This window comes from Capricornis sumatraensis, chromosome 15, assembly GCF_032405125.1.
Source record: "Capricornis sumatraensis isolate serow.1 chromosome 15, serow.2, whole genome shotgun sequence".
Classification (NCBI taxonomy): domain Eukaryota; kingdom Metazoa; phylum Chordata; class Mammalia; order Artiodactyla; family Bovidae; genus Capricornis; species Capricornis sumatraensis.
This window is the reverse complement of record NC_091083.1, coordinates 10,251,132-10,269,655: the sequence shown is the minus strand read 5'-3', so window position 1 is coordinate 10,269,655 and position 18,524 is coordinate 10,251,132. Positions and strand designations below refer to the sequence as shown.

At 46.1% G+C, this 18,524-nt stretch overlaps 1 protein-coding gene across 1 annotated transcript in view; it reads right to left on the bottom strand.

The window, feature by feature from the left end:
- SPTLC3 (serine palmitoyltransferase long chain base subunit 3) overlaps positions 1–18,524 on the bottom strand; it is a 135,869-nt gene that overhangs the window by 26,215 nt on the left and 91,130 nt on the right. Inside the window, exons 8-9 of the mRNA XM_068987695.1 lie at positions 17,670–17,889; positions 7,807–7,933 (exon numbers count right to left, since the gene is read on the bottom strand). Of these exons, the coding sequence (XP_068843796.1) occupies positions 7,807–7,933; positions 17,670–17,889 (347 nt within the window). The remainder of the gene's footprint in view (positions 1–7,806; positions 7,934–17,669; positions 17,890–18,524) is intronic.

The window sequence follows — 18,524 nt, the reverse complement described above, 5'->3', positions numbered from 1 at the left end:
GTCCCCAAGTTTCAGTCTGAAGTTCTGAGACAGAGCTGGAGTAGCAGAAAACACAAGGGCTTCTGAGTCTGGTTTTGGGAGCCAGGAAGGTCTGGGTGGTGGTCCAGGGGTCAACAATGAGGAAAGTGGAAGTTGCTGGAAAGCAGAAAGGACCACCATTGTTTTCTCTGATTTTGACTTATCTGTGTTTTTAAACATGATCTGGACTTCATCATCTGGTGGATGATCCACCAGAATCATCCTTTTTCCCTTTCCCACTGTTGTTCCTTTTTGAATAGAAACCACAGTCCTCTTGAACTCTTTGGATATTCTCAGTGAATAGAACCAGAGATTTTGCAGGGAAGGGACAGAACACTCAGTTTTAGTTTGAGAATGGGCAACGTCACCATAAACTAGTGATGCTATAATCTAATCAAAATGTGGATTTAAAAGACATCACCTCCCTGGTTCAAGAGTGGAGAGCCTCCTCACACCAGAGGCCAGTATGCAGAGGGAAAAAGAAGAGCAATCACATTAGCTGAATCTTCATTCCTTAATCTTGCCAAAGATAGCATGGGGATATGCAAACAGAAACCTAGGGCTGAGGTAACAGCTTCTTCACAGATAGAATGTTTTGAATACCTCTCAAGTCATGCAAGAAATAAGAATCTCAGAAAATCAGTGTGAGGAGGCCCTCTGTCGGGGAGCATGTCTATTTAACACTTCCTCCTCAGATCTTGGGCTCATCACAATTTTTATTTTCTAAAGAGCGCAGAAAGCGCCGCTTGAGGAAGAATGCCTATATCAGCACAATGATAGGGGTACTTAGATCTAATTTGGGGGGGTCAGTTACCCCATCCCTCTCTTGCTGACCTTCCTGCTAATGTTTACCAAAGCCTGGGTCTCACATTGAAATATTGAAAGTGGAGAATTGAGGTAAATATCTGGAATATCTAAGTTTGATTTATAAGATGATTGAAGAGGGAAGCTGGTAATACAGTTTCTCTCATCTCTTTTGCAGCAATAATCCCAGAATACTATATTGAGAAAACATGTTAAATTACAAAGATAAGACAGCTTATTGTGTTTCATCCTGTCAAATCCTGTATAGCTAGTTGCTTTACATCAAGGAAGAACACAATTCATTATTCTATCTTGCCACCCACCCTGCCACCCAGAAGGTCCTATTTAAGGGCAAGACAGGTGGGATTTTGAAGAAAACTAGAAGATTCTATTTTTAGAAGAATCGTCTATTTTCCTTTATTGTTTAAGCACAGGAGATTTTATTAGGAACAATGAAAATGTATTCTACTGAAGTTGGATATTATATACTAGAAATTGGAACTCTATTTTCACTTGTATGTAAATTTCCACTACTCTGTCCTTTCTAGAGAAAACTTATCGGCCACTCAATTATGAACAAATCAAATATTGCCATGTATATGATAGCAAAGGGACTTCCCTGTTGGCTCAGATGGTAAAGAATCTGCCTACAATGCAGGAGACACAGGCTTGGGAAGATCCCCTGGAGGAGGGCATGGCAACCCACTCCAGTATCCTTGCCTGCGGAATTCCATGGACAGAAGAGCCTGCTGGGCTACGGTCCATGGGGTTGCAAAGAGTCAGACGTGACTGAGTGACTAACACTTTCACTTTTTTTACAATAGCAAAAGTGGCTTTGTGATTCACAGAGTTGGTGAATTCCATCAGCCTAGCACAGAAGTAACAGCAGAAAAAGTTGATGAAATCACAGAGGTCCTTTTTTCAATAGCCATGTTGGAGAGACAAGGAGTGTGTTAGCCAATGGAGCAATCCACTGTGTGTCCTGAGGTGGAGAGCTTTTTTGCATCACTTTTTCAGGTGACTGATGTGAGTTCAAGTTTGAGAAGCATGTTTCTACACATCAGAATGGAACAGAGGGGGAAGCATGTGCAGAGGAAAGCATAAAGGGCGCAGAGGCTGGAATTCCGGCAAATGTAGACGGGGAAGAGGCCCCAGCAGCACAGGAGAGGAAGGCCAGACAAAGAAAGAAGCAGCAGAAAGAGGAGCGTCTTCCGCAACTAAGGGAAGACTGTTCTCAGGAAGGGAGGGTGAGGTGGAGACGTCCGTGCAGTTTGGCTGGGGGAGCAGTGGCAGGGTAGGTGGGTGGTGGTGACCTCTGAGGGAACAGAGCCCAGGGAAATGGCCAGAGGACGGAGGCTGATGGCTGCGTGGGGAGGAGACAGGGAGCTGGCACATGGGCCATTCTTTCAGGAAGATTTGCAGCAATGGAAGGGATGCGACTCAATGGCTGTAGAAACAAAAGGAGGGGTGGGGGAGGCTCTTATGGGGGCGAAATGATCAAGTTCATAGTTGAGAAAAGGGGCCAATGCTGTTTACAAGGTGGGAAGGAAGAGAATCAAGCACAGAGGTGTGGAGGAGATAAGGGTCTTTTATTTACTGAGCTGAAAGGGAACGAGAGAAGGATTCAACAAATATTTGCTGAGAACTTGTCACTGCCAGGCAATGTTCTCAGTGTAAAGACTAAATGCTTGTTCTCCTGGAGTTCACATTCTAGTGAGGGAAACCAGAAAACAGGCAGATTTGTGGATTCTTTGCCCGGTGCTTATGAGTGCTGTGATGACTGAAGCAAGGTGAGGAGGATTAGAGGGATGCACGGTGGGTGTGCAGTTCAGGACCCAGTGGCTCCTCTCAGGAGGCTGATTCTGAGCAGAGATGGGTGGAAAGTGAGGGAGCAGGTCACGCGGGTGTTGGTTGAACATGCTGTTCCAGGAAGACCAGCAAACACGAAGACCCTCCCGTGTAGTAGCTGTTCCCTGGGTTCCAGGGAAAGTAAGGACACCACAGCTCTGAGCATACCAAGCAGGGGAGCGAGCAGTGGAAAATGTGGGACATCACATCAGGAGAAGAAGCCTGAAGCCACAGTCTGGACTTTTATACTAAGATGGGAAACAGTGGGAAACTCTGAGTGGAGCAGTGATGGTCTGAGTGAGTTTTTTAAAAAAGGGAATCTTGCTTCTGTGTGGAGAATGTCACAAGACAACAAGCGTGGGGAGTGGGGAATCACTCCAGTGATCCAAGTGAGAGCTGATGGAGGGGGTGGTGGGGCGTGTGAGAAGACCCGCATCTGGGTTTACGTCAAACGAACTGCTGCTGGATTTGCTGCTGGAGCAGGTGTAAGACCTGAGAGATGGGGAGATTCCGGGGTGCATAAACACTGTTGGAAAAACTAGAGAAGGAAGAGGAGAAAGGAATCGTTTGCCTTTATCGGGTGCTTACTACGCATCAAGCATCATGCCGCATTCACTATTCTGTATTCTATCACTTAATCCTTCCACAACCTCAGTTTATAATGAAGGAACTGAGGCTAAGAGAGGGCAGGCAACTGGCCATTTCATGGAGCAAGTGGTGGGTCGGGGACCGGGCCCCCACAGTTTGGCTGCAAAGCACACTCCCTAAACCCTCCACGTGATACAACTTCTGTTTCCTCTGAAAAGTGAAAGATTACCCAGAGCTGGGGGGTGGGGCAGAGAACCCCAATTAGGGGTTCAAAAAGAATGTTGACTGATTAATTGAAAAATATGCATCAAAAATTTAAATAAGTAATAAGATGACAATTGTAGACAATCCTTCCTTCAGGGGAGGTTGGTGCAGCTTGGGGCTCACCCTCCTGCGGCTGTCTGGGCCATAAAAAAAACGACAGAGCTGCCATCTTTCTGGACCACTGCCAAAGTGGTGTCCATCTCTGAGCAATCCCCATTGCAGTTGACCCCTTCTGCAGTTGCCACAGCTGGCGTGGGACTGCCCCCCAGCTCTCAGTCCTATGAGACAAACATTCCCTCCATCTTGTTCAGCATAAACACTGACCTGAAATTGAGTGGGCCTGCAAGGTGAAAGTTGAATCATGGAATGTTTATTAAGCCAAGCAGTGGGCTAGATACTCAGAGAAATATCAGATTAATGTAAGACACAGCTTTTGCCCTTGAGGGGCTCACAGTGTTGGTGTTTGGCTGGTGGACCACTCAACGTCCGGTAGGATGGAGAAACCAAATCTCCACTTTGGGTTCATTGTGCTGTACAGGGCGATAGGCCAGACGATGGAAAGGGCCTCGGTGCTGGGGAAAGGACTGGGCGGCTTGCAGACCCTCAGCTTGTGTGTATTAGCTCCGCGAGGAGCCTGGCTGCAGTCAAGGTGGCTGTTTGTGCATAAACATTGTCATTTCACTGGGACTGGTATTTCATCTTTGAACCTTGGCTTCAAAGGAACACTGACCTTATTCCTGCAGCCTGCCTTTCTTTGAAGCGTATGGCTTTGCCTTGCAGATTAAAGTGAAGACATTCATCAAGGAACAGATCTGGCCAACCGCTCCCCAAACTCAACCCGCAAACAAAGCCTTGAAAGGCTCCTATCAGAGCAGGAGGGGAGAAGGCTGAAGATGAAGGCTCAGAGCAGGGCACTTTCTCAGAACCTGTAAGGCAGCTCGGGGTTGATGTAGTGCAGTCCTTTGAGCTTTGGGCAACTTTGGTCTATCTCTGCAGAAAGGGGTGAGTTAATGCAATGTTCCCAACCAGTCTTGTTTATCTTATTTAAAGCAGGCACTGTTGTCAATGAGGCCAGGGTGATCATTCACTGGGTACCTTTGAATTCTTCAAAAGCCATGTCAGGCTGAACCATCTGCAACTTGGCTGATGATTCTATCAATTTTCTTTTCTATTGCTTTCTTTTGTTCATTTCTTTGAAAAGAAACTGTTCAATCTTTCTCCCTGCTTCCTCTATCTAGATTCTGAGGACACAGACTGTACACACAGCTTTTTCTCTAATTTTTTTCTTTCTGTTCCCTCTGAAAATGGCAGTAAGACTGAAGAGAGACACTGTAACTGGGAAGTTAAAAATAATGACCAAGCAATTCTTTAATTAAGAGGCTAAGAGAGAAAACTAAAGGAAATATCTCCCTCCTTAGAGGGAGAAAACTGACGACAGATGGCTATCAAAGGGCTTACGATCATATCTTTGAATGTAGCTTTTCTGCAGATCTTTTTGATCAAACAGAGAGTTCTGTTTGTGATGAAGTGGCAAAGCTGTCCAGAGGCAGAAAGGAAAAGATTGTCGAGTTGGGAATGTGTAAATCAATGGATGATGATAACATATACCCTACAGGCATTACAATATTGTAAAGTAATTAGCCTTCAAATAAAATAAATTGATTAATTAAAAAAAGAAAACATAAAACATATAATCTACAGGGTTTAAAAAGTCAGTGATCTTTATGAAGACATACGCTAATTTTCAGAGTAAACTTTTTCTAGTTATTTGTCTTTAAAATAAGATCAATGGATAATTCTGGTCATCACAGTACAATTCTTTAACTTGCATTTTAGCTTAAGTCTCAAATAACTTTTTTTCAGTAAGAAATCCATGCAGTCAAGAATATCATTAAGACGACTTTGCAAGAAACCAGTGGTTCCAAACTAATTTTTTCACATAACCTGGTAGCTCATGTGGGAATGGAGACAGGTTTATTTTGAGTTTCAGTTTCAAAAGATTGAATAATATCTGCTTATTCATGTCCATATTCATACCCATTAATTTACTACCACTACCTCCCCAGATTCAGGTGGGTCATGTGACTAGTTTTGGCTGATGGATGGTAAGAAGATGATAAGCATTACTTCTAGGCTGATGCTCTTTCTTGTTACCATGGTGACTGTGGAGGCCGTGTGTTGAGACAGCCAAGCCTCAAGCCAACAGAAGCCTGAGTCACTTCCCATGAGGGGAAGTGGATGGAGAGTTGTCCAATTTGTGTTATATTTGACATTAGATCTATGAGCAAGAGATAAACCTTGGTTTGGTGAAGTCACTGTGATTTTCCAGGCTTATCTGTTATACCGGCATAAGTTACCTTATCCTGACTAACCCAGGACCTTGAAGGAAATCTAGTTTTACTTCACTTCCATCATAAGAATCCTTCCTACAGCATCCCTGAGGTAGCACAAATACTTCTTGAACACTTCAGGAATAATACCAAGTAATCTAGCAAGCCATTATATAATGTTTATCATAGATAGAATTGTTTCAGTCATAATGAAATCTTTTATGTCTTATTTTACCTAATTCTCACAAAAACCTTAGCTCATCAATAGCCTTTCCCTTATTTTGCAACTGGAGGAGCTGAAGCAGAGAAGTAACTTAGAGTTGAACAGATCAATGAAGACACTTGCCTAAGGCCACACAGAGAGTTAAGCAGTGTCCCAGGAATCAAGTCCAGGCAGCTGCTTTCAGTTTATGCCCTTAAGCACTGCACCATGGATAGACTGGAATCACATTTCCTTTTCACATTGACTATTCAATAAGACACAGAATCATAAAAACCCCAAAGGCAAGGCTGGAAATGACCGTAGAAGTTAGTCAATCATTACATTTTACATGGAGGCACAAAGTCACCCTCAAATCCATTTTTTCTTTAGTGAAAAAGAAAAGTCTATGATTTCTTTTCAACCTAGCGACCTGGGGAGCACTAGCTCAGCAGAAGGACATCAGGGACCATCAGTTTGAAGGTAGGTAAGGGCTTCTCTGGAGACTCAGATGGTAATGAACCTGCCTGCATTGCAGGAGACTTGGTTTGATCTCTGGGCCTGGGAGATCCCCTGGAGAAGGGAATGGCTGCCCATGCCAGTATTCTTGCCTGGAGAATCCCATGGACAGAGCAGCTTGGTGGGCTATAGTCCATGGGGTTGCAAAGAGTCAGACACAACTGAGCGACTAACACTTTTTCAAAGACACTACGTTATCCATATCAGCCCTGTTCTAGTCCATTTTACATGGTAGGTTTCTGGGTACAAAGTGTATGTGAATCAAGTATTTAGTTGCTTTGATAATATTAAACAAAGATGGATCTCTTCATACTTTTACTGAAATAGTAGGCTCGCTCAGAACATCGCACTAAGCATTGTAGGGTTTCACATCAGCTCGGAGGTGGGGCAGGGCACATGGATGGTATAGCCTAGGGGGCAGTTCTAGGGCCAGAATAATTTGCTGCTTCTATAAACACACTCACTAGATTGCTTGACTGCAAGAACTCCCCTAATCATCACTGTCCCTTATTGTGGTATACAGTAGAAGCTCTATAAACTATATCTTAAAGATAGAAAGTGAAGTCTAAGAGCCCTTGATGAATGCATATTTCAAAAAAAAAGAAAAAAAGAGTAAGCTCATTTGAGTCAAATGAAGTAGCACGTCTTGGCCGTGGAGACCCAACATCAGAGAAATGGCTGATCAACTATTGTTGTGAGTGTTTTCTCTGTATACTTGAATGGGAAGTGGTGGATTCCTTCTCCCCAAACCCTGGTGAGTAATGGAGGAAATGTATGAAGAAATGAATTAATGAATTAATGAATGAATAGATGGGCGTGGGATTAAAAAAAGAATATTAAATTGACTAGTTCATTCTCAGGGAAACAAATGACCGTCCCCAGAAAGCATAGGCAAACACACACCAAGGCAGGCTTCATTTTAACACGACTAATTAAACAAAATCATCCAGATTTGCTGATCATATGAAGAGGTGAGTTAGAAAGTGTTTGTTGCTTTAAAAAAGCATTGCCCTGCTCACCCTTCCTGTGTGCTAATGGCAGTTCCAGAACATTTATGCACTCCGTACTATTACACTTTATGTACTATTAACGTGCACATGGCTTAATTTACAAACTGGTGACATCAAGACAAAGCAGTATATTTGAGAAGGGGAGAGGTTGATGGGGCAGAAGGGAGGCAGAGAGGGGTCCAGGAAAGGAATTAATGGGAGATGGGCTTGCTGCAGACCCTCTTACCTTTTGTGGTCCCATCTAGTCCCATGATGAGTTTCATCACTCTGATGATTTGCTCTGCTACCGGGGGGCTCATGGATGTGGCATAAGCAGCGCTATGGGAGTGAGTCCGTAAATAATCCACAAGGTCCTTTAACGAAGGAGGGAAATCCAAACAGAAGGCAAATAAATCTGTGTTGGTGGACCCATCTCCTCCCATTACAGCAGAAGACATTTGATTCTTGAATGCGGTCTAATTTTCCAGGCGCAGCACTAAGCTATTTGTTTTTCCTACCCATTCTTCTCAGCCTCTCCCTCAACAACATAGAAGGTATACAAAACTAGGAGCTCCAGATTTGGAGTTGAGGTTTGTAAGGCATCTTCCCGACCCAGGGATCCAACCTGGGTCTCCTGCATTACAGGCAGATTCTTCACATCTGAGCCACCAGGGAAACTCAAAGCCAGATGTGTAAAGGGAAAACAGCCTCCTAGACATTTGTCTGGGTATCCAGGTCATGCAAGCAGTGGTTTAGTATTCAGGAGGGTACCCTCTACACATTCTAAAGGATCTAAAATGTGTCTTTTTATTTTTGTCCTTGAGCATAGTACCCGAGCTTGTGCCCATGGAGAAGTAACGGCAGCGGAAGTAACAAGATATGCAGACTGATATATGCAGCCAGGCTACCAGGAGGCAGAGGACAAAGAGGGGATGTGCTGCTTGGGAATAGACATGGGAAGCTCCAGTGAGGCAGTGGGATTGTGTCTTGAAGAAAGACAAAGATAAAAAGAAAAGTTCCACTGTAAGGGAGCAGCAGAAGGGAGAGGAGAGATGGACCCAACATGGAGGTGAGGACAAGATAAACTCCGGTGTGCCGTGGGCTGGAGAGAACCACTGGGATTTTTGCACTGCAGTCTTTGGAGTGCTGACTCACTGCAGGATGCTGGTCCCTACGGTGGTGGAAATGGTTCTCCACCAACATGCCTGATCAGCCTGAACCTGAGGTCAGGGGTAAGCATGCTGAGAGCCGGAAGGAGCTCCAGTCACCTCCTTCTACAGTGGTGTGGTCAGGGGAGGCTCAGCGCTGGCACCCAGGGGCACTCAGCCCGCCTGGGAAGACATCCTCCCGGCTCACAGCCCGGGACCCTCGGGGCGCCCTGCAGAAACGCTATTGTGCTCAGGATGGCTCGGAGTGAGCAGTGGGGTCCATGAAGCGGCGGTCACTTATCTTCCAGGATCATGAGAGAGCTTAGAACCCCACTTCAGTGTCTTCTCAGTCAGTGCCTGGAAGGTGACCTGGGGGGACCTCTGCTTTGAGCAGACCGTCTCCTCCTGACCCCCCTGCACTGGTCACATCCACACCCACTCTGTGCTTGGCACCATGCCCGCCTGTCACTTTTCCCTCTCAGGGTGGGTGTCCTGGTAGCTCACAGCCGTGTCCTTACCCAAGCATTTTAAGTGTACATTGTTCATCTTCCTATGAGCTAGTAACTAAAGTTACTAGTGATGTAAGTAGTCACCTGAAGTCACTGTGCGCTTTCCTAAATGTTCGTGCAGTAGTCAGTGGCCTGCCTCCCAGGCGGCTGCTGGTGTACTGCGTCTGCCTGGGCCCTGGGGGACCAGGAAGCTGCAGTCCGCCTGCCCTGCTCCCTTCGGAGCGTCCTTGCCTGCAGGCCCCTCCCCGGCACTCCTGCTCCCCTGACTTTCTCCTGCGTTTCATGCTCATCAGTCCTGATTTTTTGTGTCTTTTCCTTCTCCATCGCTCTACTCTGGTTTCCTCTTTAGGTCTTTTAATTTCAGACTCTCCACTCCAGTCTTTTTTTCCCTCTCTATTTCCTCCCTTCTTTCCTTCCTCCCTGCCTCCCTTCCTTCCCTCCTCCTCCCCGCCCCCCCCCCCGGCTTCTGTCCCCACCCCCCTTGCCTCCACGCTCCTTCTGCCTCTCTTTCCAGCAAGTCTGTACAAGGAGATGCTCTGGACTATGCTCCATGTGCAGGAACCTGAGAAGGGGAGGAGGACAGAGAGGCTAGTCCCTGGCAGCCATTCGCCACTTGCACTGAAACCAAAATTAAGTTTTCTGTTTGTTCTATTGTTTAGTGAGTCTTATAAGCATCTTCATCACCTGACGGAGGCACTGACCACATGGTACCCAAGAAGTTCACTTTGGAGCACGGAGGATGGGGGGAGCATCAGGGAGAAAGAGGTGGTCATTTTCCAGAGGAGCTGCAGCCAGGCTGTTCTTCATGCTCCTCTATGAGCAGAAGCAGGGGTTTTCTTTCTCTACTGATGCTGGATGCTGGGTGGGATGCAGGAAAAGGGATGATGTGGGCTCCTGTGGTCCAGGAAGGAGAGTTTTAAGGAGATGACTTGGCCTTGAAGGATGACTAGATTTGGATAGTTGCAGATGAGGGGAGAGGCATGGACATGGGCTAAAATTAGGAATAAAGATGGCATGTTAATCAGCACAGGATGGCGGAGCCAAATGAAGGTGGACGAAAAAGCTAATGTCTCCAAGACAGGTAATGAGGGGTCGCTCCCTCCAGGGCAGGTCTGACCTCAGAGTTACGAGATAGGCTCTGGAGCCTGGATCACTTAGGTTCAAATCCTGGCTCTGCAGCTTGCTGATATGAGACCATGGGAAAATTACTAAGCTTCCCTGGGCCTTAGTTTCCTTCTCTGAGAAATGGGATAACGGTTATACTTTTTTCAGGGTCATTATGAGGATTAGAGCTAACATGTACATGGTGCCTAGAAAAGCATCTGCTGCATAGTGAATATCTGATGCTGTTGGTGGCTGTTGTTAACGGACGGCCAGCTCAGAGAGTCTGAACACTCGGAGCACGAGGTGGGAGGAGGGGGCAAAAACCAGACACTTGGTGTGTCTTTATCCCAGCCCCCTCGTCCAGCAGAGGGTCATGCTGTATGCGTACGCCTCCACACATTGGTAGATCTGGGCATCAAAGATTTGCACCCCAACACTTCCCCCATCCGTACTGGGTGATAATAGTGAGAGTGGAAAGAAAGGAAGAGGCACTTCAAAGAAGGGAGAAACAGTGTTTCTGATGATAACAGCGTTTCACTGTAGAGATGGTAGAGCTGACGGGCCATGATGGACCCAGAGCTGATATCCACGCGCTGCTTGAGGCGCCACTGTAAGGATTTTAAATGCATTTCACCTGCATAATTAAATGCATTAACTCATTTTAGCTTCTCAGTAACGCTATGAGTTAGGTACTATTTTGATCTCTACTTTATAGGTGGGGGTCACTGTGTTAAGGAACAGATCAGAACATTATCCCACCAAAAAGTGGCTCGATAACGAGGACTTGTACCCAAAGAGTCTAGCTCTAGAGTCCCCCCTCCTCTCACCCTTTAGCATCAGATTATATTATTTCTTCAGAGCAGAAGAGCTAGCTTGGTACAGTGATGAGGAGGCCCTGGGGAGTGCAGAGAAGACTGTGTTCATTGCTACTCATGTGGCGCCTCCCCTAATCCACAGAGACTGCACCCCTGGGGGGAGGAGAGGAAGGGGAGAATTTCTAATACACACACCTGTTCACAGTTCTAAACCACGGACTGAGTTGTATCAGTCTCAAAATGTGTCCTGTATGTTACTCTTATTTCTCCAAAGAGACTGGGACCTCCTGGAGAGTAGCAAACAGTTACACACTTTATTATATGCTCTCTTAAAATCTATAGTGGTGAGTACGCAGCAGGGGTCTGGTAAATACTGATGGTCTAATGGAAATCAGAAGGGTTTTAGGGACCAAGGAAGGATGCTGAGGGTCCCTGAAGTTCAGTCAGGGGGTACAAAGCTGTATTCTTAGGCAATGGCAACCCACTCCAGTACTCTTGCCTGGAAAATCCCATGGACAGAGTAGCCTGGAAGGCTGCCGTCCATGGGGTCGCTGAGGGTCAGACACGACTGAGCGACTTCACTTTCTCTTTGCACTTTCCTGCATTGGAGAAGGAAATGGCAACCCACTCCAGTGTTCTTGCCTGGAGAATCTCAGGGATGGGGGAGCCTGGTGGGCTGCCGTCTATGGGGTCGCACAGAGTCGGACACGACTGAAGTGACTTAGCATTAGTGTAGCAATATTCTCTTAGCTTTGGGGCATTGCTGACAAAGATCAAAGAAGCAAAACAAAGCTGGCTTTGCCTCTTAGAGGTATGTCCTCAGTCCTCAATTTCCCTCAGGAGCTGAGAAATTTCACAAAGCCAAGGCCATGTGCATCCTTAGTTTGAGTAAATGCCTCATCGGCACAGTATCACTTCCTTTTAAGAGAAAGACTGTCTTGTCTTGTCCACAATCTTATTTCTTTCAGACTGAGTCCACCTTCTCAGAGTCTGAGTGTGTGGATGGAAGTTAGCTTGCTTGTGTGCTTCAGAGAGAGGAGCTCCCGGGGGCACCTCGGCAGAGCATCTTCAGGGTAGCCTTGGCTCCTGGTTTCCGATTTGCTCCTATCACTCGCCCACTGGATGCCATGAGCCCTGAATGAAGAGCTGGCTTTGGTCCTAGGCAAGGAGAGTCTGGGCTGTGTTTTCCCTTAGGGAGGGTTAGCGGTCTTCTCAGACTGAGATTTCCAAGACCATTAGGAAGTGCAAAACCCTGAGTCTGGAGTTTAAGGACAAGAGTGGCTTTTCTGAAGAAGTCGGAGAGGAGGCTCTTAGGGTAAACATCTTGGCATTCATTCCATGACCCCCATATCCTTCAAAGGGCTGTTAATTCCAGCCAGGGCTGAGCATGCAGAGCAGAGCTGGCTTCCACCTTCGGTGCCAGGCTTCTGGGCTAATGCTCACACCATGCTCAGCTGCTCTCCCTCAGCCCCTCCTCCAGAATCCCAGCCCTGCACACTACCAGCCCTGAGGGTCACCTTTGCTGCATTCAGTTGCGAATCTCTGGTCTCGTGGAGGCTGTGAAAGCCCGTGGTCAGCTCCAGGGGAGCACGCACAGATCTGTGCCTGAGAGAAAGCTGGACCCCAGAAGCTGGGGTCTTTGCTGTTGACCCCATCTCCTCGGCAACTGGGTCAATGCAAATTAAAAAAATAAGGAAACCAGCCCCATCAGCTCAGGCTTTCTTCAAAGAAGAAGGGAGGGAGCTCTGATAGGTGGAGAGAAGTACTTGACATTTCGCCTGAGGATCTTGAAAGGACAGAAAGCTTCAGTGTGCATTGTTCATGACTCAGCTACAGCAGCTCCGAACTCGCGGTGAGCAAAACAGTGAAACCCAGCTGGCTCTTGAGAGACCGTTTTAGCAGTTTCCCTGGGGTCAGGAGAGTAGGTTGGGCCAAGGCAGACATGAATTTCTAGGACATTTTGTTACTGGAGGGCTGGATGAAGACAAAATCTCTACTCTCTGTGGTTGTATCATAGCACCAAAGCAATTTTTCTCTTGTGTGTTTCCAAATATTTTTTCTTCCGTGACACATCTGGTTGCTAATGCATGCACTTCTGACCTTGACCTGCTCCATAAAGATTTCTGGAGCCTCCTAGAAACTGTTATTAAGATTACAGTCCCTGTACCACTAACACTGACATTTAAAAAGAGAGTTAAGACCCGGAGAGTTTTATCACTTTCTAGATTTTTGGATCCAAGTGATTATTTCACCTCTCAAGATTTACTAGGAAGCCCAGGAACATAGTGAACTTGAAATTATCAATAATTCAGAAAAATATAAAGTCCTAGTGTGTACACTTTAACTTGTTTATGGTTACTTTTGTTGCTTTTGTAGAATTAATATCTAGAATGTTGGATATTCTATAATACTCGCCCGAATTGAGATATCTATTTTAAAATATTCAGAAAAAAGTATGTAAGATGAAACTCTGAAAACTGAATTCGAATTATTTAAACAGATATTAGAAAGATTTTTTTCCCCAAAGATCTTCAGCATTTGCCCAATCCTATGGCCTATCAATTAAAAACACAAATTCAAAGTAAAAATTCTTCACAAAATTCTTCAAAGTCCAGGGGAATTAAAAACCATGATTTAAATGGAAACTACACATAACTTAAAATTAAAATAACTTCACAAGGTAAAGGCACAGAGGAGCAGATGCTGAGTACGATGAACTCATGGGCTCATTAGGCTGGAAGGAAGCCGGTTCATCCGCGTTTGTCCCAGGCTCACCAAGATGATTCCAGGAGGTGTTTTTATCTGCACCGTGCTGTGCTTAGTCGGGTAACACTCTTTGCGACCCCACGGACAGTAGCCTGCCAGGCTCCTCTGTCCATGGGATTCTCCAGGCCAGAATACCGGAGTGGGTAGCCTTTCCCTTCTCCAGGGGATCTTTCCAACCCAGGGATCGAACACAGGTCTCCCGCATTGCAGGCAGACTCTTTACCATCAGAGCCACCAGGGAAGCCCAAGAATACTGGAGTGGGGTAGCCTATCCCATCTCCAGGGGATCTTCCCGACCCAGAAATCAAACTGGGGTCTGCTGTGTTGCAGGTGGATTCTTTACCGGACGGAATTTTAAATCATCAGGGAACAACACGAGACACTGTCTCAAGAGGCCTCATATCCTGCTCACCCTCCACGCCCTGAAAACTGGCCCGTGTTTTCTAGGCTTTTCATCTTCCCAGTTCAGGGCTAATGGGTCTCTGCCAGTTCAGTTCAGTCACTCAGTTGTGTCTGACTCTTTGTGACCCCATGAATCGCAGCACGCCAGGCCTCCCTGTCCATCACCAACTCCTGGAGTTCACTCAAACTCACATCCATCGAGTTGGTGATGCCATCCAACCATCTCATCCTCCTTCATCCCCTTCTCCTCCTGCCCCCAATCCCTCCCAGCATCAGAGTCTTTTCCACTGAGTCAACTCTTCGCATGAGGTGGACAAAGTATTGGAGTTTCAGCTTTAGCATCATTCCTTCCAAAGAACACCCAGGATTGCTCTCCTTTAGAATGGACTGGTTGGATCTCCTTGTAGTCCAAGGGACTCTCAAGAGTCTTCTCCAACACCACAGTTCAAAAGCATCAATTCTTGGGCACTCAGCCTTCTTCACAGTCCAACTCTCACATTCATACATGACTACTGGAAAAACCATAGCCTTGACTAGATGGACCTTTGTTGGCAAAGTAGTGTCTCTGCTTTTGAATATGCTATCTAGGTTGGCCATAACTTTCCTTCCAAGGAGTAAGTGTCTTCTAATTTTATGGCTGCAGTCACCATCTGCAGTGATTTTGGAGCCCTCCCAAAATAAAGTCTGACACTGTTTCCACTGTTTGCCCATCTATTTCCCATGAAGTGATGGGACCAGATGCCATGATCTTCGTTTTCTGAATGTTGAGCTTTAAGCCAACTTTTTCACTCTCCTCTTTCACTTTCACCAAGAGGCTTTTTAGTTTCTCTTCACTTTCTGCCATAAGGGTGGTGTCATCTGCATATCTGAGGTTATTGATATTTCTCCCGGCAATCTTGATTCCAGCTTGTGCTTCGTCCAGCCCAGCGTTTCTCATGATGTACTCTGCACAGAAGTTAAATGAGCAGGGTGACAATACACAGCCTTGACGCACTCCTTTTCCTATTTGGAACCAGTCTGTTGTCACTCTCTAATTCTCGCTGCCACCTAGTGGTAAATTCAGAGACTGCAGTGTAATATAGAGGGAGAAGGGGGAAGAACAGGATGAGACATCCATCCTTCTGGCTCCAAGTATGCGAAGAAGCCGTTTTTTAAAGAGCAAAAAATGATCCACATATTTTTCTTCTTCCTGATTAAGGCAAATACTAAATATTAATGATTTTTACAATGGCCCCGTATCTACCGCAGATCAGCAGAAGGTAGGTAGGCAAGAGCAACTATCCTTTAAAAATAGCCCACCTGCTTTCAGGATGGGGAGTGTGTGAAAGCGCGGACTGAGCTGGGCCTGAGCTGGCAATCAGGAGCCTCTGTTTCGAGCAGGTAACCACATGCAGGAGCTCTAGGGGGGAACATGGTGACAGCTGCCAAACTTGACAGCATTTCAAGGATCCGCTCACTTCAGTTTATTCAGGTTCCTTCGGCTCAGGAAACAGAGTTACACTTGGTGAAAAATCTTGCAGCTCAGAACTGCTGCTAATACATCACAAAACTGCAAGCTCACAAAGCGAAGTAGTCTGGGCTAGGGCTCACCTACATTTAGGACCCTCTGACCCCGTGGCTCCGACAGTCGAGGAAGGGAATGTCGAGCCTCGCACTAGACTTAGCTGAATTCTGTAAGATCTCGGGCATTCCTTATGTTTTCAGTACCCCTCGATGAATTCCTGCAGGCCTGTGGAAGGAGGCTGAACCGCAGTGCTTTGAGCTCAGATGAAAGTGGCGCGTTTTGAAGGGTGAATGTCACCGGGACCTCTGAACATTTTAAGCGTTAGTGCAGCATCTCATGGCAGGCGAGTTGCGCGCAGTAAAATCTGCCGTTTTAAATCATGGGCTTTCCGACCGCAGACTGTTTTCAGCTGTACTCCCTGGTTTGTCTAGCTGGTTTACCAGGAGTCTGAGCTCCTGTTCCTGTTGGTGACAGTGAGGGAGGAATCAGGAATTTCAGAGAAGCCATAGGCCACCTGCATACACTGCTGTGCCCTGCCCGGGGGAGCCGACGCCACCCTCACAGTCCCTCTGGGGCAGGTGTACACCTGGAGGAGAGAACCATCAGGGTTTTGGTAAAACTGTTGTATGATGGAGCAGAGAACTGGCTCTTTGAGCCCTGAAAGTCAGGCTTTAATATTTCATTTTCTTTCTCTCGTCTTCTTCCCTCTTCTTTTAAAACCTTTTCAAACATTTGTTTCATTTTGGTGACCTCCTGGGTGATGCTGGCAGTAGAATGACAGGGATAACACTTTCATCTAATTCCATCAGCTCAGAATCTTCAGTCACACAAATAAGATATGAGAGGATGACAAGATTTGACTCATGGCTTATCCAAGATTGTGGGAGAGAGTTTGCAGAGAAAAATCTCTTATGGACCTAGAGACTGTCATACAGAGTGAAAGAAGTCAGAAAGAGAAAAACAAATATTGCATAATATCTCTTCTATGTGGAATCTAGGGAAAAGGTACAGAGGAACTTATTTGCAAAGCAGAAATAGAGACACGGATGAGAGAACCAAAATATGGCTGCCAAGGGAGGCAAAGTAGGTGGAATGAATTGGGAGATTCGGATTGGCATATATACATTCTTGATACTATTAATATGTATTAAGTAGATAACCAATGAGAACACACTGGGTAGCACAGGGAATTCTACTCGGTGCTCTGTGATGATCTAAATGGGTTGGAAATCCAGAAGAGAGGGGGTATTTGTATATGTATGGCTGATTCACTTTGCCTTGCAGCAGAAGCTAACACAACATTGTAAAGCGACTATATTTCAATAACATATATTTGAAAAGATCTCCAATCTTGCCACTGTTTTGTTAAAACTCTGAAAACCCGCATCTTGTCGCAGAGGGTCAGTGTCTCCAACATCTGACCTCGGCCACTGTTCCTACCAGCTTTTTCCCAAACTACTTACAGTTCTGCAGCATCACTTCTGTGGTTTGGTAAACAGCATTCTCTCTTCTTGAAATATGACCCACACACCCCCTCGCCACCCTTGGTCCACAAGACTGACAGTCTTTCTGAGACTTCTTCGGTCCTGCCCTCTCCTTTGCACTGTCTTTGCCTATGTGCACAGCCAGGGTTGTCGTTTCAGGATCACGGGATTACTCATCGCAAGATCCTCTGTACTATCAGAGGATGAGCTCCTTGACCTTCTGGGCGTCCCGTGCCTGTGAACCCATGCTGCCCAGGCTGCCTTAATCAGTCAGGTGTGCTAAACGGAACTGAAGCCCTCAGGGAAACCAGAGGACCCCGAAGACTGCATTCCCAGGGCATTCAGGTTTTAAATAGATGCAAGAGATCTGTCTCTTACCTTCCTTCCAGCTATGTAACCTCCTGCAGCTCCAAAGCTTTTGGTGAAAGTGCCCATAAGTACATCAATATCTCTGGGGTCTATTCCAAAGAACTCCACCACACCCCGGCCGGTTGGGCCCACGGACCCAATACTATGAGCTTCATCTATGTAGAGGTAAGCCTTGTATTTCTTCTTCAGAGCCACGATATCAGGCAGACGCACGATGGAACCTTCCATGCTAGTGCAGAAGAAGAAATGCTTGTGAGTAGTGTGCACCCGCCAGGGAGGCTCTGTGTCACTCTCCCTTTCTGCCCTGATACCAAACAGGGACAACCGGGCATATTTTATTCGGTGTAGAAGCGCTTTCAATCTTGTAAAGCTGCTCTGGCTTCATTTCACTAGGGGGAAATTAATTTACATTCAATGGATTTAAGTGCTTTGAGTTGTTAAAGCTAATTCCCAAGTAAATAATTAGCTTACTGTGCTGTTGACTGGCATAACTAGACTGATCAGACTGGACTCCAGGTATTTTGATAATTTTAATTAAATTGCTCTATGTCAATGCTTCTATATAAGCCTGCTACTGTCTATTTGGAACAGCTTCCCAGGCCACGCCGGTGGTAAGGAACCCACCTGCCAATACAAGAGACATTAAGAGACACGGATTAAGGCTTTCCTGTCGCTCAGACAGTAAAGAATCTGTCGGCAATGTGGGTTTGATCCTTGGGTCAGGAAGATCCCCTGGAGAAGGGAATGGCAACCCACTCCAGTATTCTTGCCTGCAGAATCCCATGGACAGAGGAGACTGATGGGCTACAGTCCATGGGGTTGCAAAGAGTCAGACACGACTGAGAGACTGACACTTTCAAGAGA